The 21560-nt window shown below is 37.1% G+C and overlaps 1 protein-coding gene across 1 annotated transcript in view; it reads left to right on the forward strand.

Annotated features, from left to right (window-relative positions):
• GADL1 (glutamate decarboxylase like 1) overlaps nucleotides 1-20551 on the forward strand; it is a 137817-nt gene extending 117266 nt beyond the window's left edge. The window contains exon 16 of the mRNA XM_054480849.1: nucleotides 20378-20551. Within this exon, the coding sequence (XP_054336824.1) occupies nucleotides 20378-20551 (174 nt within the window). The remainder of the gene's footprint in view (nucleotides 1-20377) is intronic.
• Nucleotides 20552-21560: the final 1009 nt, after the last annotated feature.

Raw genomic sequence — 21560 nt, forward strand, 5'->3', positions numbered from 1 at the left:
TGTTTAACTGAAAAATACCATGGCTGATAGATGCTTGTTTGAAAATCTGGTGTCCTGGCATCCTTCTTCTCAAATCCTTTGGTGCCATTCCAGATGCTGACATTCCGGCAGAAGGAAACTATTGATTGTATCAACTCTATGGGGGTGTTTCTTACATCCTTACTGTAGTCAGTGGGAAAGTGCTAAGAGAGAAAGAGGCAGGTGGACTCATTAGCTGAATCTGGTTGGTGCTGGAGTACACACTGGTCATTCTGTTTTGCTTTTTTCATAACTTGAAAAAATTACATCCTTATTCATTTCAGAACCATTTAAAATAGTCTACAGGAAATGTTAAATGAATCGAACCAGGAGTTGATGTGGGATTTTTCTATGTTCATGCGCTTCCTCATATCCTTCACTAGATGGTGTTCCAAATCAATCCATAGTGTCTATGCCATTGATTTGGTCCAGGAGGAAGGCGAGAAAACACCAAGTCATCCCTTTCTAACTCACCTAACTTCCCTTCTCTGGCTTCAAGAATAAGTGGACTTTTCATCACTATCTGTTGAGTAATTAAGTTTGCATGCTGTTGAATTTTTTTGTAGGCTGTACTCGTAAATATTTGGGGATTAATTCGGACAGGAAGCATTTTTCAGCCATTGAATGGTTTTATGTTATTGGCAGGGAGGTTTGCTAAACTCATCATTAGTGGCCCTAGTGATCTAGCTGGTGCTGTGAATCAGGAACAGACTCATTTTAACTCTCTGGCAAAGGCAGTCAGTTAAACCACAGGCCACAATCCTGATAAGAGCTGGAGTCAGGTTAGGAGAGTGGAGTGACAGATGGGTAGTTGACTGAAAATACTTACAGAATACGATCAACCAGGGAAGTGGATTGACCATGAATGCCCCTATTTAAATCTTTTGTTCATATTCTCTTAGATATGGCCATGTCTAGAGTCTTCATTTCAAAGGAAATTATAAATTAACCTTAAAAGCAAACAAACAAACTAAAAATCCATTTGATTCAGAAAATATATTGGAGACTGTCTTTTCCAAAGAAATTGGATTTGAGGATTCTGCACAGATGTCCAAAGAAATGTATGGATAGATGTGAATTTTTCCTTTACCAGAATTGGTAAGTTTGTGAGGTGTCAGACTCTACTCAATTCCACCTTTCTTTCACTCTCTGCTACCCTTCCTTCTCTAGTATTCAGATAGACAAATGCACCGTTGTTTTGACAGATATGTTTATGCAGTTGATTCATTATTGTCAGTACCCAAGGAGACATTTTTTTTTCTGGTGTGTTTAAGGTCTAGAGGCAGCTCCCTGGAAAGAACTTTCAGATAACCCAAGGTGCTGGATGCTAAATCCCTGGGAGGGAACAATGGCCTGGGTATTCTCGTGATCATTTGGCTGTCGACATAAACAGAAAAAGGCTGATTCTAATTGATTGGTGTGCTAATATGCTTCATGTGCAAATCACTTTCTCCAGGCCTGTGATAGTAAAAATCATCTGAGAGGCAAAAAGAAAAACGCAGGAACCTGACAGGCACCATGTTGCAGAGACATCCCTATATGTCTGCTATAATTATACAAGGTACCAAAAAGGGCCTGTGAGGATAAAGAGTGGAAAATTCCTGGCCTAAATTGTGTTGTTTCACTGAGGGATTTCTCAGTATCCTTCTGCCCTTTAATGCTTAAACTCTCATATCTCATTTTCACTCCCCTGCATTGCTGGCTGTCAGGAACACCAAAATACAACATTGAATTTATAGACAATAATTTTGTAGATATGATAGATCTGGTTCACTTTTTTCAATTATTTTAATGGAAATTTTTATTGTCAATTATCTTAATGTCCATTTTTTTCTTGCATCTCCAACTTATATGTCACTTTTATGTGTTGGAATTTCTGTGTGTAAGAAATCTGATGGCCCAGGATTAGATACTGTTCTCAGCTAAAGGAAAGGTACAAAGTAAAAAGAGAAGAAAACTCCTCCTAACAATTGTTGGCCCACCTGTCACCTTATCACCCCATCACCTGTCTCACCTGGTGCACCTGTCACCTTATTACCCTTATCACAGCCCTGGTGCTGTTTTTTATTCCCCTGTGAAAATATTGATGGTGATGACTATTGGCATCTCTTATGTTCTTCATGTTCCTTTAATAAGGAGGGTCTTATACTTGGTTTCACGTTAGAATCATGGGAAAATTTGGTAAAAATTGTATTTCTAGAAACAACTTCTTAGAGACTGGAGGCTCAGTAGGTATGCAGTGAGTGGTACCTTAAAGTGTGTAATTTTAACAAACCTGTCCAGGTAATGCCAAGGCAAATTTTCCATATTCTGGAAACACTACGCAAGATGAATGGAGGCCTGGCACAGATGCAGTTATCTCCCCCATCACTATGTGTCAATTATGTTAGCATCTGGATTCAATGCATATTAAGTCATTTCCCAGTTCTGTACTCCTTTCCCCACGTGTTTATTCAAGCACACAACAATGCTGTCACCTCAGAGAAATTTCACTCACCTTAAACATCTCTTCTACTCTGTGGATCAGAGGGAACTCTACTTAAGCATATGCCTGGGTTTTACAGAAAAATATTTCTATCTTTTTTTTTTTTTACAATAGTTAAGAAGGGGAGGTATTCACACCCAGCCTGATGTCTTGAGAGGTAATTGTGTATCTTGATGTATGTCATATTATCCATCTTGTGGACAGACCAGACATCCTGAGGTTGTTAAAAATATTAGTCATTATATAGCCAGTAGAAGAAATGGAGGCCGGGTGCAGTGGCTCATGCCTCTAATTTCAGCACTTTGGAAGGCTGTGGCCTGCAGATCTCTTGAGGCCACTTGAGGTCTCGAACCAGCCTGGCGAACATGGTGAAACCCTGTCTCTACTAAAACTACAAAAATTAGCCAGGCGTGGTGGCACACGCCTGCAATCCCAGCTACTCAGGAGGCTGAGACAGGAGAATTGCTTGAACCCAGGAAGCGAAGGCTGCAGTGAGCCAAGACCCCACCACTGCACTCCAGCCTGGGCAACAGAGCTGGAGTGCAAAAAAAAAAAAAAAGGAAAAAAAAAAAAAAAGAAGAAGAAGAAATGGAACGAATAAGGGAGGATAATTTTAATATTTTGGAACAGGATGAACTCCAAGTAGAGGCCTAGGAAGATAAATTTTAAATGTTAAATCAGGCAGAGAATGTATTGGAAAAACAAATATACTTTTGTCTGGTGGCATTTAGATTTACAAAAAGAAAAAGTTAGTTCAGGTATCTCAACAATTGTCACTATGGCCCATGCACCAAAGATGACAAATATTGGCCATGAGCTTCTGAGCACATTTGACACTAATTATTCATGATAGAAGGTATTTAACAGAACATAGAGCAACATATTGAGATCCATTGCTTTTTGAAAGAAAACTTGATGTCTCAATCTGAGTTTAATGAATAACAAAATTGACTTCTGTTTAATTGAGCAGCTTCTTAATATAGCAGACAGCAATAGGGTTTTATTTTCTATCCCTTGTCCATGCAGGAAAGAATTTCATGATTTGGGTGTGGAACACAGATAATTATTTTCTATCATTCCAAATGTACTCCTGCAATAAAAATAAAGCATTTCCATGTCAAATCAATATAATTAGGGATCTAATTAATAGACATGTAAATCATGACATATATTAATATTTATTCTTCATTACCGTAAGTTTGAATTGCTCAGCAAATGTTGACTTAAAGGATTCTGTGCTTCACCTTATTACTGTTTGACTTCATTCATTAACTTGGCATGAATTAAATAGGCCTTCACTAATAATCTACTTTGAGTCCTCAATAGTAGCACATAGAAAGATTAAAGAAGCTGAAATTCACTGAGCACTTGCTCACTCATGCACACTTTATATTTCATCTTAATTAATTCCTACAAAAATCTTATGAAATAGCTTTTACTGTCTCTATTTTACATATAGGAAAACCAAGAACTTAACCATGTTCTTCAATGGCTCCTGGATAGCTTTTAATTTTAAAATCATATAAACATAGTTGTAGAACATTCTACATTAGGCTTGTTATTTAGATTTCATTCGCCACTGTTCGTGTTTCTTATTCTACAACAAGAGTCAGCCTACAGGCAAAACACATCCCATTGTCATTTTTTTGTAAATAAAGTTGTATTGGAACATGGCCACTCTCATTTGTTTTCTGTTATTTATGGCTGTTTTCACTTACAACCTGAGTGGTTGCCACAGAAACTGTATGGCCTGCAAAGTCTAAAATACTTACTATCTAGCTTTTTCTTTTCTTTTTGGAGACAGTGTGCCACTCTATTGCCCAGGCTGGAGTGCGGTGGTGTGATCATGGCTCACTGCAGCCTCAAACTCCTGGGCTCAAGCAATCCTTCCACCTCAGTCTCCCAAGTAGTTGGGACTACAGGCATGAGCCACCACACCCGGCTAATTTTTTTAAAGTTTTTGGTAGAAACGGAGATTTTTAATGTTGCCCGGGCTGGTCTTGAACTCCTGGTCTTAAATGACCCTCTCCCCTCGGCCTCCCAAAGTGCTGAGATTAGGGGCCACCATACTCAGCTACTATCTGGCTCTTCACAAAAAATTTTTGCCATCTCCTGTATTATTGATTGATATTATCTATATGACTAAACCACCTTTATGATGGCAGATACTCCTTGAATAATAGCTTAGAATCATCAGCTTGTTGCCTTGACTTTGCCTAAGGCAGTCTACATGCATAGTATCTAAATGCAGCATTTGGGGGCTTTGAATACAGGGAAAATTAATTACAGCTATAACTTACAAACAACAGTTACCAGGATTTCCTCTAAAGTAGAACTCACCTAGATCTAACCAAATATACCTTAGTTTGAGTCATATGAATTAGGTTTCACTTAGTTACACTGCAGCAACAAATAAGCCTCCCTATCCCCACCCACCTTTCCCAGCCAAATCTCAATGGTTTATAATACAAAGGTGTATTTCTTGATCATGCTTCATGCCCTGGGGGTCAGTCACAGCTCTGCTCTGCTCCATGGTCTTTCCCCCAGCATCCAGACTGATGGAGGAGCCCCTATCTGGGAAATGCTATTGTTGCGCCAAAGGGAAAGGAGAAAGCCTGGCAGAAACACACAATGACTCTTAGAGTTTCAGCTCAGAAGTGGTCACTTAGCAATGGAACAGAGATATGTACTCCTCCTACAGCAGGCCCTGTGTGTGGGTTATGAGGCAAAGGCAAGAAGGACATTTAAATAATGAAGAACAATAATAAAATTTATTTTTAACAGGCAATAACCGTAACAATCAGTCTCGCATTTACCAACTAGGAAACATCCATTCTCCTAACCATCCACTCAGGGAATCAGAGTGTGTTGTGAATTCTCAGAGTGGTTGTGTTCTGTAAGTACCTCACTAGCCCACTCCTCTGGATGGGCTGTTGTTCTGTGTTTTGTTCTAGCAACCCACTTTCCTCGTCTTCCATACATGTGTTTCTGTTTTTCTTTCTGGGATGAGTGCCTTTGCCCTGATGAATAATCAATGGTGAGGTAAAAGCAGGCGCTGTGACAGCTTTTGTTTGTTTCCATCAATTGTTATGCTATTCTGAGGCACCTCGATCACTCCACATCTCTCCTTCAGTCATTCCACATCTCTGCTTCCTATTTGCTGGAGTTATAAAATAGAAAGTAAAATCATCTAGAAAGCTGCCTGGTGATATAAGTTTCAATTTCCTTTTTAAAGAAAGCCAACCCTTCTGTGAGCTTGAAGATGAAAGTTGCCTGTTAAATGCATATATTTCTGGCTATTCTGCCTTGAGGTCAGTGAAGTAGAACAAGATATTAAAGATACTCTCTCAAACTGGGTCAGAACTGTGTTAAAAGATGAGAGGATTATTTCAGGAAGCCACACTAATCCACTCACACAGGTTGAAAAAATTTTATGTAGCATTTTTGGACTCTGAAAAACCGTCTGAGGAGAAGGATTAGTCAGCCGGTGTAGCATACAAGATCACACACAGGTTCCGTTTTTATTGCTCCATTCAGCAGAACGTCATTATTTCTAAAGCTAAGCAGAAGCAGGCTTTAAGAAGCAATTTCATCATTTTCTTCCTATCTCTGAAAAAGTAATCCAAAATTACTTCTCCCACTTAAATGGAGCAAAAAAAAATTACTTGAAATATGCTAAAATATGCAAAACTAATAGTAAGGCTTAGAGGTTATCTCATGATTATATTATTTTGTTTTCTTGTATGATGTTTAGACCTATATATATTAAACATGAAATGCCTTCCCCTTAAACTCAGTAACAAATTAGGAACGTCTGGCTTGACCACCATGAGTTAATGATATTCTGGGAGTACTAGCCAATATAATGACCAGAAAAGACCTGAATTTTATAATATTTAAATGGAGAAGACCCAAATATGTTCATTTTAAATTGTGTGATTGTGTATCTATAAAACCTAAGAATATCAAATAAAATACTTTTAGAAATTTACTATAGTAGATGTACAAAGTTGAATAACTACATAAAAGGTAAGAAATTGGGAGCTAGAAAATGAAAAATTACATCAGAAGGTAGCTTTTTAGTCAGAATAATTTTATCACCATAATAACAAAAGTATATTAAATAACTAAGAGTTAAAGTATAATATCTATGGAAGAAAACTATAAAAGTTTAAGGCCAAAAAAAAACCCACTTAATGTTCCAATAACAATTTCTGTTTTACAAATCACTCCAAATGTAGGACCATTAAGCCATATTTTATTATGCTCATGGATTTTGTGGGTCAGGAATTCTGACAGAGCACAGAGGGAATATGATGTCTAGAGTCTCATCTGGGAAGACTAAAATAGCTGAAGGTGATTTACTGTCTGGGCTGAAATATTCTGGAAGCATCTTTACTCACAGGTTTGCTGGTTAATGCTGGCCCTTAGCTGGGAACTCATTTGGATCTGTCAATCAGAGCACCTACAGGAAAACCTCTCCATGTGGCCTGGGATTCCTCATGGTGGGCTCAGGAGAGTTGAACCTGGAAGAGTCAGTGTACCTGATAACAAGTTGGACAATAGTCCACCTCTCCTGACCTTGCCTCAGAGGCCACACAGGATCTCTTCCACTGCATCCCACTGGTGATTAGTGTGCCACAAGCCCTCTCTTATTCAAGAAATCTCTTTGAGAGAAGTGTCAAAAAAATTGCAGTCATATTTTTTATGTCTACCTCATTTTGAAACTGAAAAACACCATAATTTTAGGTGAGAAGATGAAGTTTTCCCTAATTTATACATGGGCTTAATATAATTCTAATCATAATAATTAAACGATTTTTTACACTCATCAAAAACACTTCTAGATGTCATCTAGGAGACTAAGTTGGTAGTAACAGGCAAGAACATTTTGAGAGGGGAGTTCTCGAGGAACTGAACATATTATAGAATCATATAAATGAAACAACTTGGATTATTCTGAGAATAGACAGATCAGTCTTACAGAATAGAAGCCTTAGGCCTAAGTATTTATAGGAATCGAACATGTTTCCAATAAATACCGGGGAAAGGCAGGCTTGTACCATCAGCAGTGTTGAGACTACTGGTTAAATGGGATATAGGAGTGTATTTCTATGCAAGGTAAAAAATTGAATGTTTAAAAGGATTAAAAGTTTAAGTGTCATAATCAAATCAGAAAATAACACACATTTTTGTAATCTTGGTGTGGGCAGAGAGAGCTTAAGTATAACGCCACAGTGTTGTAATACACACACACACACACACACACATATATAATATATATAATATTTATACAAACAAACCACCTATCTCACATATATACGTATACTAGGAATATATATATATAAAATACAAACACCTATATATATTTATACAAACATTTATATATTTGAGATATATATATGTTTGTTTGTATAAATATAAAAATTGTTCAGGAAATAACTAAAAACAAAGTTAAAAGCAGATAACTTGCAACACGTAAAGTCAGAATTAATGTTCTTAATAATAAAGGGTTTTTCTAAATTTATAAGAAAAAGATGATCACCCAAAACAAAAATATGCAAAGAACATAAATAGGCATTTCACAGAAAGAAGACATTCAAATGGCTAGCAGATAACTTGAAACCCTAGGGGCATATATGGGAGAGTAAGAAAGTAGGAGTTGAATAGTGATTACCTGGAAGAAGCGAAAAAGACCTTTGGTGGGAAGGTGATAGTGTTTTGTTATGTAACTGCTTTAGGACATACCTAGAGGTTCAATTATGTGAAATAGTAATTTATTACTATCATTATTCGACTTGAACATAACTTCACGTGTATCACTTACCCTAAACTCTTAAGCAAAAGAAGCTTGGTTTTAGCAGAGCAACATGTTTCTCTAGGACCTTTCTCACAACTTCCCCAACTTGGGAAAGAATGCCAGACTCCAAGAGCAACTTTCTCCCCTTAGACATGGCATGTAGGAATTCCCTTAGCTGACATCTTGAGGGCTATTTTGCAGTTATTCCCAAATAAAGATCTTGAATAATAACAAAAATACATTACCAATCGAATTCAAACTCTGTCTCTTTAAATACCAGAGCCCTTTTTGCCAAGAATACTCTTACGTAGAACTCTGACGTATGAAGCAGGTAAAGCAGAGCTTAGTTTAGGCAGAGGTGGGTCCTGCCTGCTTTGCTTTCTTCTTGCCCCTTGTGGGAGCCCCTCTATCCCTCTGTAGCCTGTAGCCCCCTGGACACAATAGAAACATCATGACTTAGAGGAAAGAGTAATTTCCAACCTTAAACACTAGGAGTGTTGCGCAAGCTCCATAAAAAATAATGTGTAACTTGCTTTCATTAATTTTCTCAAAACGTGCAAATCAAAAGCATTTCATTACCTAAGTAAATGGTCTGGATTGCTTTTAAAAACTGTTGGTTAATATTTACAGCATTAATGGTAAGGACTCTTTATTAGCATTTATAAAGATTTCCAGGAGGAACAAACACCTCATACTTAACATTTTCTCAATATTTTTATGAATAATACAGGAATAATAATTATTTTAAAATATTCTCATGGTAGCTTTCTTTGACTCGGCGACAGAAGTAAAGTAAGGTCCATAACATTTGGGACTCTAAAAGTTCAGGTTTTGCCTCTGAGATTGAAATACCAAGGTGTTTTAGGATGCACTATAGCTGAATAAAGAAGTGCAGTAAAACACGAAAATGACATAAATAGAGATGCAAAGAGAAGGTACAGGGAGAGCTGAGAACACATCCTGTGTGTGTGCAACTAACTTTGTATGGATAATAAACACCTGTATTCAAACAAACAAACAGAAAGGTCAAAAAGACAATTTAGACTTCAGTTTACTCCTGAAGCAAATAATCAGTGGAAAAAACCTATAAACAAGATAAGATGCAGGTGCATGGGTGCAGGTAGGTGGGCACAGGCAGGTGGGGGCAGGTAGATAGTCACACAGGAGGATGGGAACAGGAAGGAGGGTGCAGGATGGTGGGTACAGGAATCTCACCAAGGCATAATTGGATGTCTTGGCAGCCTGTGTAGGACAAGATGTCTCTTAGGTCAAAGCAGCATAACACCATGGGCTCCCTTCTTTTTTCATCCCCTGCCTTGTCAGGCCCCTGAATCTACTATAAAATCAGTAATTCTGTAATTCAGGAAGCTAGGCCTCCCAAGCCTAATATGCAGGTTCTACAACGTAAAATTATTGCTGTGCCAACACTGGGGCCACTTCCCACATCTGTGCCTGTGCTGCTAGGTAGGAGTTTTGCCTTTATGCCCGGAAGAGCCTTGTTGGCTGTCAGTGGCTTGTTAGAGTGGAATAAATCAGAAGAAAAAATTTTAGCTGCCAATTTCCCAATGCCAAATATTGAAAAGTAATGGGATTCTCAGAGAAAGTTGCCCTGAGAAAACCCGTGAGAAAATGAATCATAATTTTCATCTTCTATAGAGTGTATTTCAGGTGCTCTTCATCTCACTAAGTGTGTGGGTAAGGTGTGACTGTGACATCTGTGTGGCTAAAAACTCATGAATATGACCCACTTATTGTAATAGGCAGTAGTGCCAAAACTAAAGCATTGTATCCCTGCTGAAATGGCCAGACACAATATTCAGAAATATTGGACCACTGCCCATAGAACCTAAAGAAGAACTTGGGATTGTACTCATTCTCTCATCTCAGATGGAGTGATACTCACTGAATATGTTAAGAATCCTTGGAAAACAACATGAACATACCTTTAAGCACTTAAGATCCCATTTACTTTGCTCTGGGCCAAAGCAATGTTAATGACTCCCGAGAGAAACTTAAAGGTCTCAGGAGGTGTCAAGAAAAAGTGTAGAGATGTCGATGGGAATTATGGGGCTCCTGAAAAGTGTTTCTCAACAGAGGCACTACTGGCATTTTGGATAATATGATTCTTCCTTGGGCAGATTTATTTTCAGCATTGTGAGGTGTTTGGCACCCTTAACCATGGGACACTAACTGCAAGTAGCACTCCACTGTCATTGCAACCATCCAAAATGCTTTGCCATGATTCCAAATGCCCCAAGGGAGTTGGTAGCACCTCTGGTAGAGAGCTACTGAATAACTGCTTTAGGGAGCAGTACAGGGATCTCCCAACATAGGCAGAAGTTTGGGAGTTGGCCCACAACAGTTAGTCGGGAGCTATTAGCTCAGGTGGCTGCTGAGACACAATTGGGTATTAAGCTTTTGCTTTATAGAGTGTATAAAATGTTTATTGTGTCCATTCTTCAGCTAAAGCTTTCAGTTCAGTTTCGTTTGTTTTTATGACTGTTCATTTCAGCTGCCTTGAATATATGACTGACATTAGGTTTATTGGAAGTGCTGTCATCATCGTCACTACGTTGTAAACACCAAATGTGAAGCTCACTGTGTTCTTCTGGCTTTTTGGTTTTCTAAACTCTTTGCTTCTGTAGCTTTGCTCATCTGTATTGGAAAGAACATGAATAAGGCAGTTCTTTTATTTTGCGCATGTCTGATTTTCAGATATACTCAGGAGGAAAATAAGTGTAAAAGTTCATATTTGAAAAAGGTATGTCCAATCAAAGTATGGCTTTTTTCTTCATATTCTGCCAAGCTAAAATGATCTCTTGGATGCACATGATTTCATGGGCTATAGACCACCAATTTTACAAGATTTAAACTTGAGAGACTTATACTAATGCATTTTACCTCTAAATTATGGATTAGGGGAGGTATCAAGGGAAATGAGTAAGGTTGTATGAAGGAGTAAGAGAAGAATTAGATAGGTTTAAAAATGGCAGAAAATATATTAAAAGAGAAAAATTGATTCTTTGAGCAATCAAAACTAAGAGGCTCATTGTTTCCTGAGCCATGGTTAAGTGTTTCAAACACTTTATTAGGTTTTATGATTAACAAAAAAGTTGGCTAACAACTTCTTTGAAGGTCACTGGTTTGTTTTATTACAAAATCGACATAAGCAATGCAAGAGGAAGTTCTCAATTTCCTCTCCCCTCTTCTGTCAAAATTGCTTTTCCTTTCCTAAACTCCTCTTACCTCCAACCTCACCTTTGCCTCTCCCAAAGTCCTAAGTAAGAGATCATCATTCACCAAACCTACATCATGAAAAAAAGCATTTGGGTGGCCTGGTAAATATACAGACCACTAGGCTTATTCAACTGAAATTCAAATTCAACTGCTCTGATTGGGGCCTGAATCTAAGTGATTTGTATTTTCATGTATGTTTGGGATATACCAAATAGTATTCTTCAACCTTTCTTTGATAAAGACATAAATGACAAGAAAGCACAAGGAGACTGCACAATGCTGGAAACAAGCTCATGAATTTTAAGTACATGGCCTTTTCATGGGTCCAAGAAAAAGTAACTTTTTTTACTTTTAAAATGTTTTTGTATTCTAACAACGTATGCAACAGATAGAAATTTCTAGAATATAATAAAAACTCATCCCTGCCCACAATAAATTTTAGTGGAAAACTTCCTTCCAAAAAATCTGCCAAGATTATCAATGACTGTGTTACTTTGTAAAGGAAAAATGTAAGTTGACTTTATCAACGTTTGAAAAAATCCTGGAACTTAAATGGAAGATTAATGGCATACATGAGTTGCAATATTTAATTTCTGAAACTTCAAACTTGCAGCCTCCCTCATAAATATTTAAATACAGTTTAGACACTTCGGGGAGAAAATAAATTATTTCATGTTTTTCATAGCACTTGCAAATGCTCATGTCTCAAGAGATAATAATGAAATAATGTAATAAAAGTCCAAATGTGAGTGTAAATTAATTAAATACAAATTTATTTTAAGAAATAAATAATATTAGTTCCTATTACTGAGTGCCGAGCATGCCAAGCACTATGCTTATTGTGTTCTCATTATTTCACTTAGTCCACATAAGGACCCTGCAAAGGATTATCGGCTCTGAATGGAAGAGAAATATGATACTCAGAGGAGATAAATATTGGCCCAAAGTCACAGAGAATTTCAGGAATTGGGTCGCAAGTCAGTCTAAGCTAGTCTGTTGGTCTGTGTATGGTCAGTCTAATCCATAAAGTTTATCATCTGAAGTGGGACACTTATGGCCATGAAAATGTGTGTTATTGATAATTACAGGAAAACATGTATAAAATGGGTCTCTCCTGAGCAAACTAGATATTTGATCACACTAGTGTGAACAGATCTTGTTTATTTAATCATCAGGCAAAATAAACATGGAGAGCATAGCATTCAATAGGGACACATTAAAATATTTGCTAGTTTTAAAAATGGATCCAAAATGCAAAAGGAAAACTAAAAGACAAACATAACAAAAGATTATGTTAATTTAGTCAATCACAATTCAACTGAAATCCTCTATAATTACATATGAATTATATTTACTAAGTATGTTGGGTACATTTAAATATGTTCAATCTGATGTGTGGTAGAGCCCCCCAAAATCCTTGAGTCATGCAGTTCCCATTATTCCACTCAGCCCACCAGGAAGAAAACCTTCAAGTTCCACTGTGTTCAAAATGCCTTCTTCCTTTGCACCCAAGAGTGCAAAGGCCCAGCTTCAAACAGAATTTATTGTCTGTTGGTGTTTATATACCCACCACCATGACAGTATCCCACAGTGTTCATCACTCACCAAAATTCCCTAGGACTGACCCTTTGTAGTCAACCCTTCCCCTCAGCCCAAGTCCTGGCAACCACTCATCTCTTCTCTAGCCATTTGATTTTGCCATTTCCAGAATGCCACATAAATGGAAACATATAGAAGGTAGCCTTTGAGTCTGGCTTCTTTCTGTTAGCATAATCTATTGGAGATTCATCTATGTTGTGTTAGTAGTTTATTCCCTTTAATTGCTGAGTACTATTCCATTGTATTGGTATACCACAGTTTGTTTATCCATTCTGTACTTGAAGTACATTTGTGTTGCTTTGAATAAAGTTGCTGTAAACATTCACATTTCTTTTTTCATTAAGACTATACAGCCAAAACACCAATGTAAAGAAGAAGAAAAAAACAGAGTGAATAATTTCATTTGATTTGGCATTTTTAAGAAAAATGTTCTAAATTTTTCATTAACAAACAATCGCCCTAGAAGGTTAAATTGCATAGTGTGACCCCTTCTACACAATGCAATGGGAGATTTAGTTTTCTTTACTGCATGGATCAAGTAGCTTTCAAAAAGGGCAGCACTCTTGCTATTTTTCTATTCCAAAAGGAAAATGTGTAACTTGATGAAACAACAGAGAAAAAAGATCATTTTACCTAAGGCTAAATCAGGAAGAAAAAACAACAACAACAAAGTAGAGAGATTTAGATGGTACCTGAACAGAAACTAAGAAGGCTATTATTTTCCCCTCTTTTAATTGTCAGGTGCTCTAAGAAACATGAAGGTGCTAAAGTACTTGTCTGGCAAGTACTGGTTTCTTCCTTAATGGGGATCGAAATTGACTATATGATGAAGGATAATCAAAATTTCTGCAGTTTATGGCTATGGACAAAAGCAAGCTGTGTTGGGAGGGCAAATGTCTGGTATGTAGGCTGTCTCATTTGGGACAAGAGACAAATTACTCAGACATATTTGGAAATATACAGAAAAGCTTCTATATTGTGGGTTAGCATTTTTTTTTATTTGGTGAGGCATTCCATTTAATACATTTTAAAGATGTAAAGCTAACCATTACCACAAAAATCTTTTTATGTAAGACTAAAACAACCACTTTCTTTTTTGCACTATCATATGTTTAGACCATAAGGAAATGCTTTCTGTCAACAGCTGTTCATTTAGTAACAACCTGCCTGGCTAACATGGAGGTTACACACTAGAGGATATATATTTAGCTGAATCCGAAACCCATTTCAACTCTACATGTGAGCTGCACGTGTAAAGGAAAATCCAGTTCATATTTACAGGCAGAATAATTCAGTTCATATTTATGGTCAGATATGTAGTTCAGAGATAAGAATGTTCATTAGGTTTTAAGAAGTATTTGTATGAGACATATTGTTGAGCTCTTTCATCATCAGAAACAGATGAAATCCACTTTTCCACTGAAGAATATACTTAAACAAAAATTGAAACTAAAAGGCAAACACAGATGTAAATCTATGTGAGACTTTGTGATCTAACATGGTTCTGATGACCTTAAATTCACTGCCAACCATAATGCTTTAGTTATGGAGATAAATACCAGAAAAATTAATAAGCAAATACAAGAATTTCATGCTTTCTCACATGTCTAACTTTTCACATCTGCAGAAGCTGGCATTCAAGACTCTCTAGGCTGGCTTTTCTCAGATGGTTAATCAGCCTTCAGCTTTTGAGGACTGTGGCTACTTTCTCTTGAGTACAGTGAGACAGGAAAAACTCTGCCTTCCAGATTGCCACTGCATTGGTGCACCCCCTCAGAAGGGGGAGGCATGGGGAAAGCCCATAAAAGTCTGAATTGTCTTGACATGTTAATACTTCTCTTGGACTGAAATCCTTCCACTTAAGCTCCCCCCTTGATGTTGTTCATGCCCTGAATTCTGGCCCCTGCCTTGATCCATGGTGTATCTCCACCTGGCTTCAGAAAATCTAAGATGACCTCAAACTACAAAAAAAGAAAGAAAGAAGAGAAAGAAGAGAAAGCAAGCAAGCAATCAAGAAAGGGAGAGAGGGAGGGAGGGAGGGAGGGAAGGAGGAAGGAAGGAAGGAAGGAAAGAGAAAAGAAAAGAAAAGAGATGACTTTACAGGGAAGGGAGGTATATAAGTCTCAGTGATAGTTTTGGGTGCCAGATACAAAGTATGAACATTTCATGCCAATTTTTTCCACGAACTAGATTTCAATATCCCACTCAGCAGAACTCTCCTCAAGTTGACATAGAAAGTGGGACACATTGGGAACCCAGATTACGTGGGAGGAAAGTATAAAGCAAATTAGTTTTTGTGATTGTTCCAGAAAAACTATACTGGAAGAAAGCCACAGCAGCAATCCCAACCCATCTGTGTTACCAGTCTGCAATAAGAAATTTATGGAAATCCACAGTTTCCATTTAGAAATTTTTATAGCAACCTTAACAGATTAACTTTACTATTGAACTTAAACAAAACTGGGCTTGTATTTTTATTTCATTTTGCTAGTAATTGATTTTTATTGTATTTTACAAAAGTATTAGTCTATAATGCATTGAAAAAAAATAAAACTGATCCTTCCCCACAGATAGTTTGAAAAACACTTTGTATTTTATTACATTTTTTTAAGAGTCTCACTCCATCACCCAGGTTGGAATGCAGTGGAGTGATCTTGGCTCACCGCAACCCCTGTGTCCCGTGCCACAGCCTCCCCCTCCCAAGTAGTTGGGATTACAAACAAGCAGCACCTCACCCAGCTAATTTTTGTATTTTTAGTAGAGACAGGGTTTCACCATGTTGTTCAGGCTGGTCTCAAACTCCTGGCCTCAAGTGATCCGCCCGCCTCGGCCTCCCAAAGTTCTGAGATTACAGGCGTGAGCAACAGTGCCCAACCCTGAAAAACACTTTGTATTTTAAAAAAACTGTTCTTGTTAACACTGAGTATTTAACAAATTCTTAAAAAGAAATGTCATTTTATGGAAATTATCATTTTATTTTAATCAAAGTCAACAAAGATGCCTGGTCAGAAGCTTTTTATCAAGTTGCTCTACTTGGTCAGAAAGAAAGTCATTTTATTTTATTTTTCCTTGGGTTTAAGCAACTTTTAAATATCAAATCCTATTTGGTGCTACAGCAATGTGCAATGAAACTCTATTTAAATGACTAAATCACCGATGGAACATAACTGATGGAACATAACACTGTGGGGAGAGACAAATTCCACAGAAATGAGTAGATTAAGTCACTGTGTATCCAAATAGAAATGTCAGGATCTTCCTCCACTTAAGATGCAGGGACCAGTGCACTAAGGCACAAGAAAAGAATTTGATTTACAATTTGAAGGAAAAACAGCAGTAAAATAATTGAGAGCTGGAAAGCAATCTCACTCCTGCCAAATTGCTTTCCTCTATGCGCACTCCATTTAGGGGTGGTATCTGGATACCTACATTTAGTTCATGCATATTTTCCTTCCCCTGTGGCCATGCCATCCTGTCAGATTAGGACTGTTTCTCTGCTGTGATCAGCAAAAGGGAATATCCAAATTACCTAGCATTGGATTATGCCTGGAGCTTCATAAATAAAAAATGGTTGCTTTTTTAAATGCAAAGGTGATAAGCTGACTGTTAGTGAGAACGTGCTTGGTCCCTAAATCGCCAAAACGTGAATTCCTTTCAAATAAGCTTTAATTTGAATTTATGGGAATCAGACAAGTGAAAGGACATTGCAAATTGTAAAGAATTGGTAAAATATTTGTTAAAAACAACAACTACTACTACCAGCAGAGTAGTTTGTGATAGAGATTTGATGAATATCAGCTTTGATGTTGTTTATTACTTTCTTTCCCTTGAAGTATTCATAGACAAGGGAGACCTTCCTTTTTTACCTAGTAGTAACTGCCTGTAGGAATTAATCTTATAGTTCATAGACTCATAAATAAAAGTGTGTTGTACTGTCAAACCCTTGCTTAGCTAGTTCTCTGAGTCATATGTTTAGTTATGTCTTTATAATCTCAGAAAGTCAGTAACAAAATTTGTCCTAGAAGTTTGGCTTTTATTCCCTGTGTTTTGCCTATGGAAGTACATTCATGTGCTTTACACAAGAGCAAGAATTTAAACATCCAAAGTATCTTTATATTAAAACATCCGAGGTGCCCTCTTCCTTTACCTTTCTTGTTCACATTAGAAAGTATTTCTGGCTTCCTCACAAGAAATACAAACGTGACAGATTCATTTTGATAATTGCCTCATGTGAGCCTCAGATATATTATGTGCTGGAATCAAAATTCTAATGCTCTCCAAAGATAAGGCATAAAATACCATTTTGGGAGAAAAAATACACGTATTGAAAAGTAAACAGGAATAGACTATGCAAATTAGGCCTGAGCCAAGAGCATGCCTGTTTTAAATTTAAAATTGGCTACAAGCCATAGCCAGTTATACCCTGGGTACCTGGAGGACGAAGGAGAGGAACGTGAAGAGAATTTTGATTTCAAAAACAAGAACCACAGAACCGCAAGCTGAAAGTTCTAAAACTGATAGCCTATGGCCCTTCTAGCTAGACATTTGGTCCATGTAAACCAGGTCTTCCTAATCTTGATTTAGCACTGGCACTACTGTTGTCTTTTTCTCACAGTTTACATTCAGAAGGCCACTTGTTCTTTGAATTAAAAACAAATGTACTTTTATGATGAATCTAAGTCAAAGCGTGGTTCTCCATTGCCCTGTGGCCAGAGAGATTTTAAGAGCAGTACAATATGGTGGATCAGAGGTTTAAATTATATGTGAGTGTGTATATTAACATATGCATATGCACAGGCACACACATGCTTATGCAGGCAGACCCATTTATATCCACATACGCATGAGAAGCCCTCCTACCTAAGGTGAGGAGGATTAGTTAGGTAAAGCAAATAATCCTAGAAAATAATGTGATACATACATAATATGAGCATTTTCCCATTTAATATTTGTATCTTTATATTTAAATTTTTAATGTTATATTTGTACATCAGTGTACATTTATGTTACCATCTTTTGATGGAAAGGTTTTTTCCACCTAGTGAAGATTTCCAAATGCTTTTTATAAACAAGTGAAACTTTTCTTAAGTAGAGGTCTGATGATGAGAGGGCCCTCCACTGTTCTTGCATAAACTACATTCTTCAGGAATCATCTGTCTTATGCAGCTCGAGTTTCTTCAAGTGAAGTAAGTACTCAGACACCTGTGTAGCGATCTCAGTGCAGAATCCGTCTGGATTCCTCAAAAGCTTTTACAGTTCTCTTACCTAGTGTGATCACAATGATGTTTAGCCATCCCCCTTTATCTCATCTTTCCAAAGAACTCAACTTAGTTTTTATAAAAATCACTTTTTTTGGCACTCATCTATCTTTGTTTTACATATTTTTTACTAGATTTTATAATTACTACTTGCATAAATGGATTTGGAAGAAAACTCAACCAATGCATACAAATTCATGGGTTTCAAGCAGATATGTATAAGCATAGCAGAGAGTTACTTCCTAGCTTCAAACTTCCAGCATCAACTGGACATTTGCCACTCTTTTCAAGTGAATGGAGGCTGTTGTTTAATTACATTTTTCTAATCTCTAGAAAGCTCAGAATAAAATGTGTCACATATATTTAGAAATTTGTAGAACCTGATGGCCCATGCTTTTTTCACTAACTTGACCTCTAACATCACCTTTTCTACATTTTTTTCTTTTACACTCATATATTTTCTTTTCATATCTTGTTATAATGTAAGAAACTTCCAATCTTTTGCTAGAATGGCAATGTGATTTTGCTGAATAGGTGTTTGTTTTGTTATTGCAAGCACTGTGTAGTCCATGTTTTGCAAGACTTACGTTCTAAAATTAGTAAATGTGGGAAAAAAAAAGTGTTGAGTTAAAATTACCCGTGAACATCCTTTGAGAAGGCTCTGTGGTTAAGTTCAACACATAATATCTTCAGAGGTCTAAAACACTCAATTTTTTCATCAGCTTTGGAACAGATCAAGATTGTATTGAGTGTCAGATGAAGTCATTTGACTTGCTGACAAAATGTGGGTATGTTCAAAAACTGGAGTGGTGTAGGATTTTCACACTATGAGAGAGAGAGACTCGTGGGAACCAAGACTCATGCCCCTCACCTAAGGAGTTTAAAAGCACACTCTGCCTAGTGTTCTTTCTATATGTACTCCTCCCTTCTGGAGGAGTAAGTCTCATCTTCCTGAGAAGGCAAGGATAGAAGTTCATTATATTCCCTTTCCACATATTCACATAGGACCCACTCAAAAAGTTTTCAGAGTTAAAATAAAATTCAAATGGAAAAACTTTGCTTGTATTTCCAAAACAGTAAAAATGCATTCTTAATATTTTAACTCAGGGTATCAAAAATGAACTTCACTATTTTAAAAGTTTACAACCTAGCTCTTTGGTGGCCATACTACTGATTAGAAAATGGACTGATTTTCCCATGTGGTTCTTAAATTAGACTAGTTTCTTCAAACATTAAACTTTTAGAAAAATCTGTGTATCTGGATTATCAGGGCCTGTACTTCTCATGTCAGCTATAGATCTTTAAAATATGTGCTTCCTAATTTTATTACCACATTTACATCTCTTAATAAGAGACAGAGTGTTTATATTTCATATATGAGAATAATATCTAACTTTCATTTTTTTCTAGGATGAAAAATACATGTTCTATTAATAAATTAATAAACAGGCTTCAAAATAGAACTGTACATAATATCCATATTTGTTTTTTCTTGGTAGACAACTGGAAGGGTTTCTTTCTTTTCCATCTATGACTAATTTTCTTTATTCAAGATACCTGAACTGGGGTGTTTTTTAGTTAAGACAAATTTGAGAATGAGACTGTAATCCCTGTGGACACCTGATTTGTTTTTAATGAGGCAGCATTGCATAATGATTTACACTTAAGAGTATGGGCTTAGGGAAAAAAATGCCTGGGACCTTGAGATATTGATTTAATCTCCATGTACCTGTTTTCTCGACCATAAATGGGCATATTAGTAGCATCTTCCTCACGGTTATTGTGAAGATTATTAATATGTCTAAAGCACTTGAATCAGTACTCCATAAGTTATTATTATTATTAGTGTCAACCTTGTGTGAATGAGAATGGGATCCAAACCAGTGGATGCCCTGTAAATGTCCAATGGCTGTTGACAATGCTGTTGAAATGCCTTGGTGTTCTGGTCTTTCACCTCCCTCCCCTTTTCTCCCCACACAGGTGGCCCCAGCCATTAAGGAGAGGATGATGAAGAAGGGAAGCTTGATGCTGGGCTACCAGCCGCACCGGGGAAAGGTCAACTTCTTCCGCCAGGTGGTCATCAGCCCTCAAGTGAGCCGGGAGGACATGGACTTCCTCCTGGATGAGATAGACTTACTGGGTAAAGACATGTAGCTGTGGCTTTGGTCCCCCAGAGGCATAGATCCTGTCCTGGGAGAGTTTAGATCCAGAACATCTTGGAGGTACACAGTAGATTGCAGCCCTTCTGATGAGAAATAGGAAATACTCCCAGTCCAGGCCCAGCAAAACCAAAATGCCAAGCAATGAATATTAAGGACTCCCTAGCTGCCTGGGCATTACTGTTGCTAAAAGAAGAAAGTTTAAAAAAAAATGATTTTCTCAAGGAATGCCCCTGGAACACAGCTCTGAAGAGAGTTTAGTAAGTACCATGTAGGTTCTGGATTCTAAGCTTACATTGCTCTTTAAAGAACTGATAAACTAACAGTTTAAAGCAGTGGTTCTCAAAGTGTGGTCCCTGGACTATCAGCATCAAAGCATCACCTGGGAACTTGTTAAAAATGCAGATTCTCAGGCTTTCCCCAGACCAACTGGATCAGAAGCTCTGGGGGTGAGGCCCAGTATTCTGTGTTTTAACAAGCCCTTCAGGAAATTCTGATGCACAGTAAAATCTGAGAAACACTGGTTTAAGAAAAACCTTGTAATGATCGAATACTCACTCTGATATTTTGCCAGCAAAGGGATATCTAATATTTCAGAAGCCTCTGAGCCAGTCTTTGAAAAAATACAACTATGGCATCTGTAGCACAAATATTTAAGGACATCAGAAGCTTGTCAAAGCTATTTTTAAAGAGAGAAAATGCATAAGATGTTTACTTCATAGAGATGTATGTTTTATGCAGGCTGAATGTTTATCTCAGAAGTTAAAATTATCCATTTTCAAAAGTTAGAATTATATATATATACATACATATATATATATATAAAATCCAAAGCACAATAATTGAAAGCACAATAACTGACAGAAAAATACAGATTCTATTAACAAATTAATAAACTGTTAGTCTTCAAAATAGAAATGCACATGATATCCATATTAGTTTTTTCTTGGTAGACATCTGGAAGGTTTTCTTTTTCTTCGTCTATGACTAATTTTCTTTATTCA

Source organism: Pongo pygmaeus, chromosome 2, assembly GCF_028885625.2.
Source record: "Pongo pygmaeus isolate AG05252 chromosome 2, NHGRI_mPonPyg2-v2.0_pri, whole genome shotgun sequence".
NCBI classification, from domain to species: domain Eukaryota; kingdom Metazoa; phylum Chordata; class Mammalia; order Primates; family Hominidae; genus Pongo; species Pongo pygmaeus.